This window comes from Lolium perenne, chromosome 2, assembly GCF_019359855.2.
Source record: "Lolium perenne isolate Kyuss_39 chromosome 2, Kyuss_2.0, whole genome shotgun sequence".
NCBI classification, from domain to species: Eukaryota; Viridiplantae; Streptophyta; class Magnoliopsida; order Poales; family Poaceae; genus Lolium; species Lolium perenne.
In genome coordinates, this window is record NC_067245.2 from 317822585 (window position 1) to 317843334 (window position 20750).

At 42.9% G+C, this 20750-nt stretch overlaps 1 protein-coding gene across 3 annotated transcripts in view; it reads right to left on the bottom strand.

Moving 5' to 3' along the window:
* The window catches only part of LOC127336710 (4-coumarate--CoA ligase-like 1), a 287662-nt gene extending 267119 nt beyond the window's left edge, over nt 1-20543 (bottom strand). For 2 of the 3 annotated variants that reach the window (XM_071826809.1, XM_071826810.1), the window contains exon 1: nt 19468-20543. In XM_071826809.1, coding sequence (XP_071682910.1) covers nt 19468-20505 — 1038 coding nt within the window. In that variant the 5' untranslated portion in view covers nt 20506-20543. Of the gene's footprint in view, nt 1-12673; nt 13107-13248; nt 13352-13483; nt 13552-14909; nt 15053-15414; nt 15608-19467 lie in introns of those variants that run through there. The other variant, XM_051363545.1, reaches the window with a different exon arrangement.
* Between the last annotated feature and the right edge of the window lie 207 nt (nt 20544-20750).

The following is a 20750-nucleotide window of genomic DNA, read 5'->3' on the forward strand; positions in this document are numbered from 1 at the left end:
TACCTATATGTGGTATTTCACCGCCACTCCAAAGTAAATTGCTTCTGTGCTACCTTTAAACCTTCAAAAATTATCACCTATTTTGTGTAAATTATAGCTCATGGGAAAGTAGTCTAAAAAATGTTGTGGCAAGTATTATATCCTATGCATTTTTAGTTCTTATAAGTTGCTTGTTGTGTGATAACCATGCTGTCATGGGGAACACCATCAATATGTTTTTGTTGAATATCATGTGAATTACTATGCATGCTCATCTTGTTTGAAGTAAGGGATATTTACCATGAGTTGCAAAGATTTGAGTATGCATATTGTTAGAGAGGAACATTGGGCCGCCAACTCAAGCCATGTTCACATGGTGGAAGTTTCAGCTGGGCAAAGTCCAAATATCTGTTGTCCTTGCTTTTCTGGTATGGATGTCCAAAAAAGTTGAGATTCATCAAAATTGAGAAATCAAATGAGATCCATCTCCTAAGGACCTTTGTACAGGAGGCAAGGAGGTACCCCTTTGTGGCACTTGGTTAAAACATATGTATGCGATGAAAATCCATGGAAGTCCAAGCTAATTAGAATAAGGTGTGAGCACTATTGGTATATTATGCATGAGGCAAGCAAACTTATAGGAAGTAATTATGCATAAGTCATACTATTTATCACTACCGTTGACATAAGTAGCACCTCTCAAAATAAATATTTTCAACACTTCTATTGCTTTCAAAATAAAAAGCTCTAGCACATGGGTAATCACTGCTTCCCTCTGCGAAGGGCCTTTCTTTTACTTTTATGTTGAGTCTTCATCTTCTACCTTATGCACCGATTATGAGAGCATAGTTGTCATTTTAGTGCAATGTGCATAGTCCCAAAATTATTATTGATTGATTCATCATTGTGCTATTGCTTGCTCTCAAATTACTTGTATCTAGTCACCCTTTTAACTTTGAAGGTGTCCTTGCATTTATGTTTTGCCATTCCACAAGGACATGTTGAGTACCACTTTGTTATGTTTACTCTATGATCATAAACACACAGTTGCTTTCAATGCACTATTATTCATGATCCTTTGTTTGAGTTACTCTTTATGTTATAACATAGTTGCTAATTTCAATTGAATCATATCTATCATGCCTATGTTAGAGTACTTAGATCCCAGCTCACAATGCTTTACATGCTTGATCAAGATTGTGTTGGCTTCATGTCACCTCAAAAATTATTTTGTTATCACTTACCTACTCGAGGACAAGCAGGAGTTAAGCTTGGGGATGCTGATACGTCTCAAACGTATCTATAATTTTTGATGCTCCATGCTTGTTTTACACCAATTCATACATGTTTTGTTTACATTTCGTTGCACTTTTACATGATTTCCAGCACTAACCTATTAACAAGATGCCACAGTGCCAGTTCCCTGTTTTCTACTGTTTTTGTATTTCAGAAAAGTTGTACAGGAAATATTCTCGGAATTGGACGAAACAAAAGCCGAAGTCAATATTTTACCGAAACGAAGACGAAGTCCAGAGGGGGGACGAAGAGGCACACCAGGGCGCCCACACCACCCCTAGGCGCTGCCTAGGGTTGGCCCGCGCCTAGGGCAGGTGTGGGGCCCACAGGCGCCCAACCGACCTCAATCCTCTGCCTATTTATATATCTTCTCGGGAAAACCCTGGATACCGGAGCCAAAATCCATGAAAAGTTCCGTCACGGCCGCCATTGCCAAACCCATCTCGGGGGGTTCTGAAGCTCTTCCCGGCACCCTGTCGGAGGGGGAAATCATCGCCGGAGGCATCTACATCGCCATGCCCGCCTCCGAAGTGATGCGTGAGTAGTTCATCCCTGGACTATGGGTCCATAGCAGTAGCTAGATGGTTGTCTTCTCCACTTTGTGCTTCATTTATCGATCTTGTGAGCTGCCCTACATGATCAAGATCATCTTTATGTAATCCTCTATGTTTGGTTTGCTGGGATCCGATGAATGTTGAATACTATGTTAAGATTGATTATATATTCCATATGTTATTTGTGATCTTGCATGCTCTCCGTTGCTAGTAGAAACTCTGGCCAAGTGGACACTTGTGACTCCAAGAGGGGGTATTTATGCTCGATAGTAGGTTCATGCCTCTAGTAATATGGGAGAGTGACTTTATAACTTCTAAGGTTGTAGATGTGCTGTTGCTACTAGGGATAACCCAACAATGTTTTATCCAAGGGTAACTCTATTGTTTACTTTACACACATTGCATAATGCGATAGTCTGTTGCTTGCAACTTTATACTGGAAGGGGTGCGGACGCAAACCTGAAGGTGGATTATTAGTCATAGACGCAGTTGGATTACGGTCTATGTATTATGTTGTAATGCCCAATACCAAATTATGATAGTAATCATCTTGTCATGTATTGATCGATATTCTGTCAATTGCCCAGCTGTAATTTGTTCACCCAGCATGCTATTTCTTTATGGAGAGACACCTCTAGTGAACTGTGGACCCCGGTCCTATTTCCTTTACTGATAAAAATTCAACCGCAATCCTGTTCTGTTTACTTTCTGCAAACATCTCCTTCCATTCAATATATCTAATCCTTTGTGTTCAGCGAACCGGTGAGATTGACAACCTCACTGTAAGTTGGGGCAAAGTACTTTGGTTGTGTTGTGTGCAGGCTCCACGTTGTTGCTGACGCCGGTAGTGCGCCCTGCCACTAGTCAGCCAGCAACACCTTTAGAAGTCACGCCTTTCTCCTACTGGTCGATTAAACCTTGGTTTCGTACTGAGGGAAAACTTGCTGTTGTGCTCATCACACCTTCCTCTTGGGGTTCCCCAACAGCGTGTCCGCATACGTCGAGTACACGCCATCAAGTACTTTGATCTCATCTTACAATGCTTTTAGAATAACTTGATCAAGATTGTGTTGGCTGCATGTCACCTCAAAAATTATTTTGTTATCGCTTACCTACTCGAGGACGAGCAAGAGTTAAACTTGGGGATGCTGATACGTTGCAAATGTATCTATAATTTTTGATGCTCCATGCTTGTTTTACACCAATTTCTATATGCTTTGTTTCATTTCGTGATAGTTTATACATTTTCTGGAACTAACCTATTAACAAGATGCCACAGTGTCAGTCCATGTTTTATGTTGTTTTGGTATTTCAGAAAAGTTGTACATGAAATATTCTCGGAATTGGACGAAACAAAAGCCAAACCTACTATTTTTCCCGACCCGAAGACGGGGTCCAAAGCAGAGACGGAGAAGTGCTGGGAGGTGGCCACACCATGCCTAGGCGCGGGCCACCCCCTGGCCCTGCCTAGGGGTGGTGTGGCCCTCCCGGGCGCCCACCGACCTCGACCTTCTGCCTATATATTTCCTCCCGACGCAAAAATCCAAAATTAATCAGCCTCCATCCACGAAAAGTTCCGTAGCTCCGTGCTGTCTACAACTGGCGCGTGGTTGACGTGGGAGGTAGAAATCTCTGTGGTGTAGCTTTTCTTCGTTTCCCGGCAACGGCGCCAGAAAATAGCTTGATGTCTACGCACGCTTCTTTCCTGTAGACAGTGTTGGGCCTCCAAGAGCAGAGGTTTGTAGAACAGCAGCAAGTTTCCCTTAAGTGAATCACCCATGGTTTATCGAACTCAGGGAGGTAGAGGTCAAAGATATCCCTCTCAAGCAACCCTGCAATTACGATACAAGAAGTCTCTTGTGTCCCCAACACACCTAATACACTTGTCAGATGTATAGGTGCACTAGTTCGGCGAAGAGATAGTAAAATGCAAGTGATATGGATGAATATGAGTGGTAATAACAATCTGAAATAAAGATGGCAGCAAGTAAACATGTAGCAGAACAGTAAATAAACGGTGTTTCGATGCTTAGAAACAAGGCCTAGGGATCATACTTTCACTAGTGGACACTCTCAACATTGCAATCATAAAGGAATATAAATATAAGCACTTCACTATGCTATTCTGAACTACTCTCTGGCGGGATAACGAACACTAATTCACCGTGTAGGGCTGCAAAAGCAAACCTTAAAGATGTATTCCCAAGTACTAATAAACACCCCACGCTGTCACTGTGAGCATTCGTAGGAGGTACTAACACACCACAATTTCATAGAGAAATCCAACTCAAATCATAACTCAGTGAATAAGTATTCTGTGAAATATAGCCTAAGAGACCCACACGGTGCACACACTGTCACCTTTACACACGTGGGACAAGGAGTCTCCGGAGATCACATAAGTAAAACCCACTTGAATAGCATAACGACATCTAGATTACAAAGCTCATCATATGGATCTCAATCATGCTAGGCAAATCATGAGATCATTGTATTGCAGTACATGGGAGGGAGAGATTAACCACATAGCTACCGGTACAGCCCTTAGCCTCGAGGAAGAACTACTCCCTCCTCATCATAGGAGTCAGCAGCGTCGATGAAGATGGCGGTGGTGTCGATGGAGATGCCTTCCGGTGGAACTTCCCCGTCCCGGCGGCGTACCGGAACAGAGACTTCTGTCCCCCGAATCTTGGCTTCGCGATGGCGGCGGCTACGTAACTTTTCTCGTATCGTGGCTTATTGGTTTAGGGTTTTCGCGACGGAGTCCTTAAGTAGGCGGAAGGGTAGCCTCGGAGGGGCCCTGGTGGGGCCACACCATAGGGGGGCGCGCCCAGGGCCTTGGCCGCGCCGCCCTAGCATGTGGGCCCCCCTGGCTCCTCTCTGGTCTCTCTCCGGTGTTCTGGAAGCTTCGTAGGAAAATAAGATACTGGGCATTGATTTCGTCCAATTCCGAGAATATTTCCTTACTAGGATTTCTGAAACCAAAAACAGCAGGAAACAGGAACTGGCACTTCGGCATCTTGTCAATAGGTTAGTTCCGGAAAATGTATCAAAACGATATAAAGTGTGAACAAAACATGTAGGTATTGTCATAAAACAAGCATGGCAATTATAGATACGTTGGAGACGTATCAGCATCCCCAAGCTTAGTTCCTACTCGCCCTCGAGTAGGTAAACGATAACAAAGATAATTTCTGAAGTGACATGCTACTTACATAATCTTGATCATACTATTGTAAAGCATATGAGATGAATGAAGTGATTCAAAGCAATGGTAAAGACAATGAGTAAACAACTGAATCATATAACAAAGACTTTTCATGAATAGTACTTTCAAGACAAGTATCAATAAGTCTTGCATAAGAGTTAACTCATAAAGCAATAGATTCAAAGTAAAAGCATTGAAGCAACACAAAGGAAGATATAAATTTCAGCGGTTGCTTTCAACTTCAACATGTATATCTCATGGATAATTGTCAACACAAAGTAATATGATGAATGCAAATAAGCAAGTATGTAGGAATCAAAGCACACAGTTGACACAAGTGTTTGCTTCTAAGATGGAAAGAAGTAGGTAAACTGACTCAACATAAAGTAAAAGAAAGGCCCTTCGCAGAGGGAAGCATGGATTACTATTTTTGTGCTAGAGCTTTTATTTTGAAAACATGGAAACAATTTTGTCAACGGTAGTAATAAATCATATGTGTTATGCATAAGACATCTTATAAGTTGCAAGCCTCATGCATAGTACACCAATAGTGCTCGCACCTTGTCCTAATTAGCTTGGATTTCCATGGATTCTCATTGCATAACATGTGTTTCAACCAAGTGTCACAAAGGGGTACCTCTATGCCGCCTGTACAAAGGTCTAAGGAGAAAGTTCGCATTGGATTTCTCACTTTTGATTATTCTCAACTTAGACATCCATACCGGGAAAACATAGACAACAGATAATGGACGCCTCTTTAATGCTTAAGCATTCAACAACAGATAATATTCTCATAAGAGATTTGAGGATTAGTGTCCAAACTGAAACTTCCACCATGATACATGGCTTTGGTTAGCGGCCCAATGTTCTTGTCTAACAATATGCATACTCAAACCATACAACTCATGGCAAATCACCCTTACTTCAGACAAGACGAACATGCATAGCAACCGACATGATATTCAACAAAAGTTGATGGCGTCCCCAGAAACATGGTTACCGCTCAACAAGCAACTTATAAGAAATAAGATACATAGCGACATATTCTTTACCACAATAGTTTTTAAGCTACTTTCCCATGAGCTATATATTGCAAAGACAAGGAATGGAATTTTAAAGGTAGCACTCAAGCAATTTACTTTGGAATGGCAGAAAAATACCATGTAGTAGGTAGGTATGGTGGACACAAGTGGCATAGTTTTTGGCTCAAGGTTTTGGATGCACGAGAAGCAATCCCTCTCAGTACAAGGCTTTGGCTAGCAAGGTTGTTTGAAGCAAACACAAGTATGAACCGGTACAACAAAACTTACATAAGAACATATTGCAAGCATTATAAGACTCTACACTGTCTTCCTTGATGTTCAAACACCTTAACCAGAAAATATCTAGACTTTAGAGAGACCAATCATGCAAACCAAATTTCAACAAGCTCTATGGTAGTTCTTCATTAATGGGTACAAAGTACATGATGCAAAAGCTTAAACATGATCTATTTGAGCACAACAATTGCCAAGTATCAAATTATTCAAGACATTATACCAATTACCACATGAAGCATTTTCTGTTTCCAATCATATAACAATGAACGAAGCAGTTTCAACCTTCGCCATGAACATTAAAAGTAAAGCTAAGAACACCAGTGTTCATATGAACAAGCGGAGCGTGTCTCTCTCCCACACAAGCATGAATTTATTCAGAGAATGAAAATAACAAAACGAAAATAAAAGCACACAGACGCTCCAAGTAAAGCACATAAGATGTGACCGAATAAAAATATAGTTTCACTAGAGGTGACCTGATAAGTTGTTGATGAAGAAGGGGATGCCTTGGGCATCCCCAAGCTTAGATGCTTGAGTCTTCTTGAAATATGCAGGGATGAACCACAGGGGCATCCCCAAGCTTAGACTTTTCACTCTTCTTGATCGTATTATATCATCCTCCTCTCTTGACCCTTGAAAACTTCCTCCACACCAAACTCAAAACAATCTCATTAGAGGGTTAGTGCATAATCAAAAATTCACATGTTCAGAGAGGACACAATCATTCCTAACACTTCTGGACATTGCACAAAGCTACTGAAAGTTAATGGAACAAAGAAATCCATCAAACATAGCAAAACAGGCAATGCGAAATAAAAGGCAGAATCTGTCAAAACAAAACAGTACGTAAAGACCAATTTTTCTGGGGCACTTAACTTGCTCAGATGAAAATGCTCAAATTGAATGAAAGTTGCGTACATATCTGAGGATCATTCACGTAAATTGGCAGATTTTTCTGAGTTACCTATAGAAGGGGCTACTCAAATTCGTGACAGCAAGAAATCTGTTTCTGCGCAGTAATCCAAATATAGTATCAACCTTACTATCAAAGATTTTACTTGGCACAACAATGCAATAAAATAAATATAAGGAGAGGTTGCTACAGTAGTAACAACTTCCAAGACATAACAAAACAGTAGCAAAAATAAAAACATGGGTTATCTCCCAAGAAGTGCTTTCTTTATAGCCATTAAGATGGGCTCAGTAATTTTAATGATGCTCACATAAGGATGAGAGTTGAAGCAAAGAGAGCATCAAAAAGCAAGTATGAAACAAATTTGAGCCTAACCCACTTCCTATGAAAAGGAATCTTGTACACAAATAAATTCATGAAGATCAAAGTGACAAGCATTGGAAGATAAAACACGAGTAACTTCAAAATTTTCAGCATATAGAGAGGTGTTTTAGTAACATGAAAATTTCTACAACCATATTTTCCTCTCTCATAATAATTTCCAGTAGCATCATGAACAAACTCAACAATATAACTATCACATAAAGCATTCTTATCATGAGTCTCATGCATAAAATAATTGCTACTCCCAACATAAGCATAGTCATTCTTATTAATTGTAGTGGGAGCAAATTCAACAAAGTAGCTATCATTATTATTCTCATCATCAAATATAGGAGGCATAATATAATCATAATAAACTTTATCCTCCATAGTAGGTGGCACCAAAATATCACTATCATTATAATCATCATAAATGGGAGGCAAAGTATCATCAAAGTAAATTTTCTCCTCCATGCTTGGGGGACTAAAAATATCATGCTCATCAAAACCAGCTTCCCCAAGCTTAGAATTTTCCATAGCATTAGCAACAATGGTGTTCAAAGCATTCATACTAATAACATTGCTACTATCATGCAAATAAGGTTCCATAGGTTTTTTAATTTTTGCATCAAACAATCCATGTCTTAACTCAGGAAAAAGATTAAAAAGCTCACTGTTGTTTTCCATTATGCCTAACTAGTGTAAACAAGAAACAAAAAGACGCAATTGCAGGATCTAAAGGAAATAGCTTCGAGCACTCACACACCGGCAACAGTGTTAGGAAATAGCTTAGTAGTCGGAGGATGTGAATACCTTTTACCTTACCTCCCCGGCAACGGCGCCAGAAAATAGCTTGCTGTCTACAACTGGCGCGTGGTTGACGTGGGAGGTAGAAATCTCTGTGGTGTAGCTTTTCTTCGTTCCCCGGCAACGGCGCCAGAAAATAGCTTGATGTCTACGCACGCTTCTTTCCTGTAGACAGTGTTGGGCCTCCAAGAGCAGAGGTTTGTAGAACAGCAGCAAGTTTCCCTTAAGTGAATCACCCAAGGTTTATCGAACTTAGGGAGGTAGAGGTCAAAGATATCCCTCTCAAGCAACCCTGCAATTACGATACAAGAAGTCTCTTGTGTCCCCAACACACCTAATACACTCGTCAGATGTATAGGTGCACTAGTTCGGCGAAGAGATAGTAAAATGCAAGTGATATGGATGAATATGAGTGGTAATAACAATCTGAAATAAAGATGGCAGCAAGTAAACATGTAGCAGAACAGTAAATAAACGGTGTTTCGATGCTTAGAAACAAGGCCTAGGGATCATACTTTCACTAGTGGACACTCTCAACATTGCAATCATAAAGGAATATAAATATAAGCACTTCACTATGCTATTCTGAACTACTCTCTGGCGGGATAACGAACACTAATTCACCGTGTAGGGCTGCAAAAGCAAACCTTAAAGATGTATTCCCAAGTACTAATAAACACCCCACGCTGTCACTGTGAGCATTCATAGGAGGTACTAACACACCACAATTTCATAGAGACATCCAACTCAAATCATAACTCAGTGAATAAGTATTCTGTGAAATATAGCCTAAGAGACCCACACGGTGCACACACTGTCACCTTTACACACGTGGGACAAGGAGTCTCCGGAGATCACATAAGTAAAACCCACTTGAATAGCATAACGACATCTAGATTACAAAGCTCATCATATGGATCTCAATCATGATAGGCAAATCATGAGATCATTGTATTGCAGTACATGGGAGAGAGAGATTAACCACATAGCTACCGGTATAGCCCTTAGCCTCGAGGGAGAACTACTCCCTCCTCATCATAGGAGTCAGCAGCGTCGATGAAGATGGCGGTGGTGTCGATGGAGATGCCTTCCGGGGGCACTTCCCCGTCCCGGCAGCGTACCGGAACAGAGACTTCTGTCCCCCGAATCTTGACTTCGCGATGGCGGCGGCTGCGTAACTTTTCTCGTATCGTGGCTTATTGGTTTAGGGTTTTCGCGACGGAGTCCTTAAGTAGGCGGAAGGGCAGCCTCGGAGGGGCCCTGGTGGGGCCACACCATAGGGGGGCGCGCCTAGGGCCTTGGCCGTGCCGCCCTAGCGTGTGGGCCCCCCTGGCTCCTCTCTGGTCTCTCTCCGGTGTTCTGGAAGCTTCGTAGGAAAATAAGATACTGGGCGTTGATTTCGTCCAATTCCGAGAATATTTCCTTACTAGGATTTCTGAAACCAAAAACAGCAGGAAACAGGAACTGGCACTTCGGCATCTTGTCAATAGGTTAGTTCCGGAAAATGTATCAAAACGATATAAAGTGTGAACAAAACATGTAGGTATTGTCATAAAACAAGCATGGAACATCAGAAATTATAGATACGTTGGAGACGTATCACTCCGCCGCCATCGAAGACAAGTTTCGGGGGATAGAAGTCTCTGTTCCGGTACCCTGTCGGTACGGGGAATTTCCCCCGGAGCCATCTCCATCGACTCCACCGCCATCTCCATCGATGTTGCTGACTCCCATGATGAGAAGGGAGTAGTTCTCCCCCGAGGCCGAGGGCTTTACCGGTAGCTATGTGGTTTATCTCTCTCTCCCATGGTATGATCTTTATGTGATCACGAGCTTTCTAATCTAGTTCAATAAGTAGATGTTACTCTTCATCTATTATGCTACTCAAGTGGTTTTATTATTGTGATCTCCGGAGACACCTTGCCCCACGTTGTGAAGGTGACAGTGTGCGCACCGTGTGTATCTCTTAGGCTAAAGATTACAAAAATATTTATCATGAGTTATAATTTGAGTTGGATGTCTGTATGAAATTGTGGTGTTTGTTAGTACTATCTTTGGATGCTCAAAGTGACAGAGTAGAGTGTCCCTAGGTTTGGAACGCGAACTTTAAGGTGTGCTTTTGTAGCCCTATGCGGTGAATTGGTGTCCGTTATCCAACCGGAGAGTGGTTCAGAGTAGCATAGTGAAGAGATGATATTTATGTATTCAATTATGATATCATTGTTGAGAGTGTCCACTAGTGAAAGTAAGATCCCTAGGCTTTATTTCTAAGCATTGAAACACCATTTATAACCAGTTCTGCTACATGTTTGATTGCTGCCATTTTTATTTCAGATTGCAATTACCACTTATAATCATCCATATTACTTATATTTCACTATCTCTTCGCCGAACTAGTGCACCTATACACCTGACAAGTGTATTGGGTGTGTTGGGGACACAAGAGACTTCTTGTATCTTAATTGCAGGGTTGCTTGAGAGGGATATCTTTGACCTATACCTCCCTGAGTTTGATAAACCTTGGGTGATTCACATAAGGGAAACTTGCTGCTCTTCTACAAACCTCTGCACTTGGAGGCCCAACATTGTCAAGAACAAAAGCGTGCGTAGACATCAATGATGTCATGGCTGACCAGGCCGACGCGGGCGTTGGCAAGAAGAAGGGGGAGATCCATAGGATCAGCGGCTTTACCGACAAGAAGGACCTCATGCTCTCCGATTCTTGGTTGGCCGTTAGACAAGACTCTATATGCGGCGCCCAGCAAAAAGGCAAAGTATATTGGCCAAAGGTGAACCAAGAATTTCATGAGAAACATCTGCACAAGCCCTACCTGATTTACAGCACCCGCAACAAAGAGTCCATAAAAAAGAGGTGGGACTACATCAAACAAGAGACCATGTCGTTAGCCATCTAGAGAGCGGCGTAGGCGTTGTGGTAGTGGTAAGGGCACCGACATCATCATTCCATCAATGCACATGCATTGGCATACCCAACAATCCCAACATTTTACATTTGTAGGTGCCCCGATCCTTGGAGTATTTCGAGGCAAAAACATAAGGGGTACCACATGGTCCAGTGTTGGAACGTGTTGAAGGAGGCTCCCAAGTGGAGTCTAGACATTGCGGCCCACATGGCCAACATCTAGAATGGCATAGTCGGGGTCACGGTAGGCGTCGATGGAGAAGACGAGGCTTCTAGCCAGAATATGCTTCCATCTCATCCAAGGGGCCACAAGTCCACCAAGGCTGTTCTCGCCCGTGAGGCTTCATCCATTGCGTTGAGCGAGACCTTGAAGTCGATGATGGACAAGTCTCCAGGACGCCATGGCCAAAAGGGACGAGAAGAAGCGTCGGGAGAAGGAGGCCTCTACTGCCATCTACATCAACCTCACCAAACAAGCCATAGAGGTCAAAGTCTTGATGCGGAGGCCAAGTCTCGCGGAGAGGACAACCGGATCATGCTCGCCGACTTAAGCACCATGGATGTGAACCAAAGGGCTTGGTTCGAGAAGAAGCGACCTGGAATCTAGCAACGGTACGCCTGATCGCCCGTGTCTACGCTGAGCACTACGGCCTCCTTGTACCTATGCTACTCATAGCTCTGTCGTGCCCCTTTTGGATCTTCAGTTAGTACTGAATTTGGCGTATTTTGAACTAGTTTAAATTTCTTCTTTTTGTGATGCATTTGTTTGATTCAAATACACTTGGCCTGGACGGACAAAATGCGTCGAACCGCTGGGCTACCCCGACGCAACCAGTCATTCAAGATCGGGCAGTAACTTCGTGTCCGCGGCCAGATCCAAACAAACGATAGACAGACACTTTTGGATCGGACCGCTGGATATGCCCTCAATGAATCAAGAAATTGTAGCTGAGCTCTTGACAAGGAGGAACAATGACATTTTCTGTGTACTCGGTACCTAGCTAGCAGAAGTCTCGGTACTAGACTACTAATGATCTATTCGATTCTTCAGGACTTTCTGCCTCCAGTTTGAGAAGGGAACTCCGGAGAGGAGTTACGGAAAGATGACGTACACAGATCCTTCACTGATTCAACTGACGTTGCCTCCTGCCAGTAACGTTAAAAAATTCTAGCCATCTAGGATTCTCCCGAGACAGATTCTCAGGCACGATTTCGCTTCTGCCCTTCAGCACTTTCGGAGAGAGAACGTTTGGTTTTCGCATCATTTCCAGTAGCCAATTTTTTGGCGCATGAGCACGGGGATACTTACAATTCGACTGAGAACTAGCACATATGCATTCTTTGTATAGATAGATGTAGAATACATATAGCCATAACCCGTTCATATTCATTCTTTGCAGATAGTATACAATATATAGCAGACAATGGCACATTTGCCGAACAATGTCACAAGCTAGCAAACTTCTGTACAATGTTGAGATTCACATTCGTGTTGCATCACACACGGTGCACATAAGTGTAAACTGCGGTTCAGGAATTTGTGAACCTCCTAATGTTGGACAGCTGTGAAGTTTTAAATTTAGCAGCAAGAATTGCTCAAGCAGCAGATTTGCTATAGTTTGGACGATCTGGCTGGTTCCGATCTGACTTGAGCGATGAGCTCTCTTCTCAAAATCTTGCCTGCAGCTGACTTTGGTACGCTCTCCACAAAGGTAACCCTCTTCAACCTTTTGTAGTATGCGACCTGAGATGTGATGTAAGTTAAACAAAATTACAAGTGCATTACCATGGGCAGTACGCAGTTGAGGCATGTTTTATGCTAGTGATGGTGTTCCATTACAGATACTCCACGGCCAAAGTTTAGCAGAGTCTGTAGTCAGCCTCACCTGACTTTCAATAAATTTTTGGACATCAACTTCAATCAATGAACTGGAAGGTGATCGCACAACATAGGCGATAGGAACTTCGCCTGCTTCAGTATCAGGAAACCTTGAAACAAGCACAACTCCAAGTCAAGAGATAAGAAACAGAGACAAACGAGCCCAAACCGACAAGGATGCAAAATTTTGTACTCAAAAGCTACTAGAGACAATTAAATAAATTTTAAGAAGCGCAACATACGGGATAACGACAGCATCTAGAATCTCTGGATGAGACAAAAGTAATCCTTCAAGCTCAGCAGGTGCAATCTACAAAATGATCAAGAAAACAATAGTGCAAAAGGATGAGTTCCCATCGCGAGAATTAGGTTGGGTACTAGCACAAAAAGGTTACTATTCAGACAACACAAAAGACCATCATGCTCACGTTAAGAAAAATAGGAACGTTGTTAAAAAGCTTTTTTTTGTGAAACTTTAAAGTCTTGAAGTCATGGACTATGGAACACCATATCAGTTATGTTTGGGCCGTTTGACTACATATTGAACAGAGAAAAGCAATATACGAAATATTGTTGTTTATATGGGGCATGTACAAATGGCTCCCGAGTTATAGGGAGATCTTTTGTTGAAATATTCGAATAAGGAATTTGAAAGTTTCAAAAAAATTGGAATTCTCAATGATGAAACCTACTAATTTTCTCAAAACCAATCCAAAATTCATTGGATTTTAGCCTAAGTAAAAATGTCAAATGTGTGGATCTAGGTCTGGTGAATAATGCACATTTTCAAAACTTGAAAATTTGTCAGATTGCCATTTTAGGCAGCTTAGAATACAACGGATTTTTAATTAAGATTTTGCACACGGGTAGAGTTCAACATTACCCGCACTTAGGGTTTTTGTTCTGAATTTTTTTGAACTCGTATTTAATTTTTTTAAACGTCCACCATGGAGCTCGTGCTTCATTCATGATTTCGGTGGGTATATGACCGTTTTTGGCTTAAAGATCATGCGTGCAATTTGTATTCCTCCAACTGTGCCTTATAATATGAAATTCAATGTTGGCCAACGACTACGATTGAGCCATTGTAAACAAAATCCTTTCTGCTCATTGTTTGTACTCCCGCTGTCCCATGAAGTTTGTCTCAGATTTGTCAAAATTTGGATGTATCTAGATATATTTAAATTTTGACAAATATCGGACAATCTTCATGGGACATAGAGAGTAGAAACAATGAGCATGAAGGCTTCAAATTTTGACAAATTCCAGACAACCTTCATGAAACGAATGAAGTATTTGTCTTCAAAAAATCCCCGCTCCCTTATCCTCCTCAGGCCAGCCAGTAAAACTGTGCTTAACCTTAAGCACTTCACGCAACTAATATCAATTTATATTTAATGCATTAACAGCGCTGCAGCAGGCACACATTAAATTTTAAATGGACCCTAACTATGTTGAAACTGATCAACAGACGTTCCCCAAACATTCAGTTGCCAAATCTTCATCAATTAGTACTAAATCTGTCTATTAAAAACAAACATTAGCTTGTCTAGGTGATGAAGGCCAAGGCACAACTGCAATGTATTCTTCTAGTTATGGTTGTTGTATTTTATCTCAAGATTCTATCTACCACTAGAGAAAAAAAAAACGAGTATTTCTGGAGGGTACCTGGAAACCTTTGTACTTAATCAGCTCTTTAAGTCTATCAACAACATAAAGCTGGCCTTCTTCGTCAAAGTATCCAAGATCACCAGTATGCAACCACCCTTGCTTGATTGTGAAGTCAGTAGCTTGCACATTGTTGAAATACCCTAGAGAAAATTGACTCAATACTCGAATGATTGTAAAGAAGTGATGCCCCAATACTCCCTTTAGGACTAAATATATGGAAAATTTCTTGTCGGTGCAAAATAGTATAGAAATGTAAATAATAGTTTATTCATGATCAGTAGAGTTTCATGTTAAATAAAATCACCAGGTACATTATCAATAAACATGTGAAAGAAAAACATTTCATTTTTTACCTCGTTGTTTAACTAAAAAAGACCACCAATTACTAAAGTTTCATTGTAACATCATTTACACTAAGGTTGGTATTATGTCATTGTTGATCAAGCAAATGATGCATGACTGTTTGATCTCATAACACATGGTACAAGAACTAGATTTTCACCTTGCATTATATGTGGTCCTCGTACGCAAATTTCTCCTAGTTGATTCGGTGGCAGATGTTTTAGCGTCTCTACATCGACAACTTTTCCTTCAACACCAGTGGCAAGCACTCCAGTTGACCCAAATCGACGAGCCTTCCCATTTGTTGGGAATTCAAATGATATTATCCCACAAGTTTCAGTCATACCATATCCCTGCCAGAGGATCACAACACACAATATAACATGTGAGCATGAGAATAAAGGCATAGTACTACATGATACAAGCATCTCCAAAGCTTACCAAAAAGGTGGAGATCGTAGCCAAAAACTGCTTTTTAATGGGTAATGTGGCAAAAGAAAACTGCTTCAACAACATAACGAAAAGTGGTTCCACACCCATATTTTTTTTGGATAATAACCCAAAATTTGACTCCAAATACCCATATATGGGTAAGACCAGCCAATGACCCATATGTGTAGAAAAATTGGGCGGGAGAGCCAAACCGTCGCTCCTGGAATTTTTTCCTTGTCCCTCCCATGGTCTCCTGACCATGCCACCTCGCCATGAACGGCCTCGCACACCTCCCACAAGCCTCCTCTGATCCCTCCCAACCCGCTCTTGCCATACAGGAGGGCACCTCCTCGAGCTACATCAGAACCAATGCCGTTGATGGTGCCCACATCTTTGTTGCGCACCGCTAGCTCTCGCCGGCGGCGCGCTCATGGTGTTCGGCCAAATGGCCACAAGGCAAGAGAAATTTCAAACTTTTTTATACTAAATTTCATTAGAGTGTGAATATGTACTAAATTTTAGGCAAATACACAGTTCATTTCATGATCATGATATAGTTTTTATGCCAACATTGGTCTATATATGTTATAATTTAGTAGATTCATTTAAATTGCATAGGCGTATAAATTGATTGAAATTGCATCGGTTCATTGATTGAAGTTGCATAAGCATGTATAATTTACTAGATTGATTGGAATTTCTTGTCATAGAAATTTATGTATGTATTTTCTAATTTATGTGTCTTTGCATATAGTATACGAATAATGTGGTCTTTCTCCCTTTCACTTGTGGTGATGCACCGTATATTACTTAACCATTTGCACCACAAGAAACACCATCAAAAGAATTTGCACAAGATGATGTTGCATCACAAGAATTTCCACAAGATAATGGAGAGGGTTTTGTTGGAGGAAGATGGCAAGGGTTTTGTCAGTGAACCAACTTCACGAAGGGCGGTGCGAGGAACTAATTTCACTAAGAAAGAAAATGGCGCCTCGTGCAATGCATGTAGGGGTGCAAGTATATATCCCATCGTGGGGATTGAACAACAAAACCCATATTGGGAGTGTTTCCATGACCAAAATCGACTTCACCCCAAGAGGGAAAGGACTCAAGTTTCTCCCCAACACCGTTTGCGAAACATCAACACCAACAGTTTTAAATGGTCGTGTTGCTTGGCTCAAGTTGACTATATCAATCGAACTAGGACTAATGATCAAGATAAACTATGCAGAATATCTAGTTTTTTTGTATGCATAACTTGGTTATTTTATGCTCAAGTTGGTTCTGTTATGCATACTTGGTTCTTTTATCTGTAGATCAACATTGCTCAAAATTTATTCATGAGAAAACTAAAGAAGAAAGGTGGGCAAATCTTTCACTTTACACCATTGGTGGGTACTTCTTGAGAATGATGAGAAACGGAAGAACTTCTCCATCAGCAAAATCCATCTACCTCGACTGGGGAAGGGTTGGCTTTTGACACCGATGATGAAGGCTCAAGCAGTCCCACTCCTAGCTATTTCATCGGTAATTAGAAAGAGGCCCGATGAGAGAAATAAAGCCAAAGAGATGAGGGCAAAGTGATGTGACAATTTGTACAAGGAGTCATTGGCAGGGCCGGTCCTAGGATTTTGAGGGCCCGGGGCGAAATTAGAATTTAAGGCCCTAGCAATAAAACTTCAGGAATTTTGTTGGGGCACGTCCGCATGAAGGCGCGACGCAACCCAAATCGTTGAAATTTGGAACAAGAGGATGTGATTTCCGAATTCCTGCCACCACCTCAAAACTTTTGATTGGGTCATGTAAATTGTTGCCACGCTATATGTCAGTTCTAAAGCTTATATTGTACAGGTAATAGCCGTGGACGCGGTGTGGTCTCCTCTCGCTTTTGTGCATAGCCACGTAGTGTCAGCGATGAATCATCCTCAACTCTTGTTCGAACGACACGTAACGTGCGGATAAGAATTAGACAAGTATACTAGCCATGGCTTGATGTTTCGCCTTTTTTAAAAATTGTTTATCCTCAAACAAATCAACCAACATGCTCGACTCGAAAAAAATGTGTCGATTGGGTGCTACATTCCCTGGATCAATCTATAGGCCAGAATCTATCCCAAGACTCTATCACACCGGCCCCACACAGTTACTCAATTTATACTTTTTTTTAGGGGGACTCAATTTATACTTAACTAATAAGTTTAAAAAGCCCAAGCTAACTGAAGGAGAGAAAAGACCAAGCGAACCAAAGGAAAAAAGGGCCCATCTTGCAGCCCACGTAACGTTTCGTTTTCTTCTACCTCGGAAAGAAACTCCCATCCGCTCCGATGGCGCCGCCGCACATCAGCCGCCTGTGCTCCGCTACTGCATAAGCCTGAGAAAGCTGTGAGTTGGGGCCCCTCTTACTCGCGGGCCCAGGGAAGCCGCCCCGCTCGCCCCCCCTCAGGGCCGGGCCTGGTCATTGGAGAACAATAATGGCGGTGAGGAATGAGCTCGCCTCCGAAAGACGGGAGTTGAGGAACAAAGAAATTCAGGAGAACAAGGAGGCCATGGAGACGAGATTGGGGGCCAAGGAGAGGAGGGCGGCGGCCGAGGAGAAGAAGGCTGAGATGAGAAGGGCCGACCTTACTTGGAGCTACTTCGTGACCAAATCTTGATTTCAAGAGGGTACGGGGGAGACAATGGTGGTGGTGGCTTCAATGAAGAGGGTGGTGCCATTTCAAGATGTTGTTTAATGCACATATAAACTATCATTTTGTGGTATTGTTCTATATGCACCCATGAACTTTTATTTTGCGTTGATGATGCACTTTGTGACTTGTGAGATACACTTCGCTACCAGTTCTATGATTGAATTATGCACTTTTATGATGGACTTGTAATTTTCCTATTTATGCTAAATTGTTTAATTATCTCGTGTAGAAATTTATAGTTAGTTCGAAGGATATATGCTATATGTTGAAGAGTAGTGGGAATTGCTCCCAAATAAGCAAAACAATTTTGGGTATCCAACGTATAGGTAAGCTAGAAAAGCAGGTTTTTTTTTTGCTTACCCAAACCGCCTCTCTCCATAACCCATAACCAGTTTGCTTATCCAAATTATGGGTAAGCTATTGAAGATGCTCTAAGGAGTGCGTAGGAAATCACTTAGCAGCTTAAGATTAGTTTTGAAATTGGCTACAAAGATTGCTAGCATCAGGTTGCATGTACTTCCTTTGCTCACTAATATAAGACACATTAGATATTTGAAAGTAGACTAGATACAAGCAAAATAACTGAATCTATACACTAAAAATAGATTAAATGTAGACTAAAGTGAGTGAATCTAAAAGAAGCTTATTTTTTTTTATAAAAGAGAACGAAGGAAGTAGTTCTCTAAACAAATTGGTTCAACTGCCAATGCAATTAGAGGAAAAACTCTTCTTCCCTGTGGACCACGCATTTTATTATTATGGGGCAACATATATTTCTATTCCTAACTTGATACTACTATTATGAAATAACTGTAGGACGCTGATCGCAAAGGTACCAGGGGTAGTAACACAATATACTCCCTCCGTGTCCATAAATATAAGGCCACGTCGTTTTTTTAAATATAAGTTATATGTAATTTAAATAAAAATGTACCATTGCAAAGTTTATTGAAATGTGGATGAGATGATATAGTTTAAATGACATGCAACTCATATTTGAATTGTGCACTTTTTATGATGGATCTCTGACATTTGAATGTCACTTTCCAGTTTCCAACCGCCAAATGAAGCTGCACAGGACAGCTTACCTGTACAATGTCGGCGTTTGGGAAGTTTTTGGCCACGACCTCCATGACGTCCTTGCCGAGCGGCGCGGCAGCAGACAAGATGAACCTGAGCGAGCTGAGATCGTGGCTCCCGCTCATCCCCTGCTTGGCGAGCGCGATCATCACCGGCGGCACGCACAAGAGGTGGGTGACGCGGTACCGCTCGACGGCCCGCATGACGGTGTCCATGGCGAAGCTGGACATGACGACGACGGCGTTGCCGCGCTGCAGCTGTGCGAAGGTGATTACGGCGAGGCCGAAGATGTGGAACATGGGCACGAAGCAGAGGCACACGTTGGCGCCATCCCCGCGCTGATCTTGGTCGGATGTGGTCATAGTGGAGGTTGCGATGAAGTTGCGGTGCGTGAGGATGACCCCCTTGCTCTCCCCCGTGGTGCCCGAGGAGTAGAACAGCGCGGCCGTGTCGCTCTGCTTTGTCGGCGGGCGGCGGTATGCGGTCTCATCGACGCCGGAGACGAGGTCGGAGTAGCGGGTGACGTTCGGGGTGGCCGGGACAGGTGGGGAGGTGGGGATGTCGGAGTCGAGGAGGATGACGGGGAGGTTGAGGCTGGCGACGGTGGGGAGGAGGTCGGGCACGGTGATGAGGAGCTTGACGCGGGCGTCGGCGGCCTGCTTGGCGATCTCCCGCGTGGTGTAGAGCGGGTTGGCGGTGCTGGCGACGGCGCCGAGCGCGGTGGCGGCGAAGACGCAGACCGGGTAGAGGACGCAGTTGGGTGCGACGAGGAGCACGGCGTCGCCGGGGCGCACCCCCGCGCGTGTGGAGAGCGCGACGGAGGTTGTGCGGACCGCCGAGCGGAGGGCCGCGAAGGTGAGGGACCGGCCCGTGGCGGCGTCGACCAGGGCGAGCGCATTGGGGCAGGCGTCGGCGCGGCGGAAGAGGAGGTCCGTTATGGTGAGGTTTGGGTCCGACGGGATCGGCGCCACCGGGCGCGGCGAGCGGTAGATGCCGTCCGCGCCGTAGCCGGCGGACGGCACAGCCGTTGTTGTGGTCGTCGCCATCGCCGCTCTGGTTCCTGGTCTAGTTTGTTTGTGTCTGTCAGCTCAGCCGCTTGCGTGGTCATAATCAGAATCGATATATCCATCCTCAGTGGATCGTGATCGTATGATTTTAGAATTCATGGATGCGCTCATTCGTACGAGGTCAGTTTGAACTACCGTTTGAAGGCATAGCCTAGCGGTTGAGATGGGCTGACGCATCCCCGTCTATCTAGGTCTGTTTCACACACACAAGTGATGTGTAATTG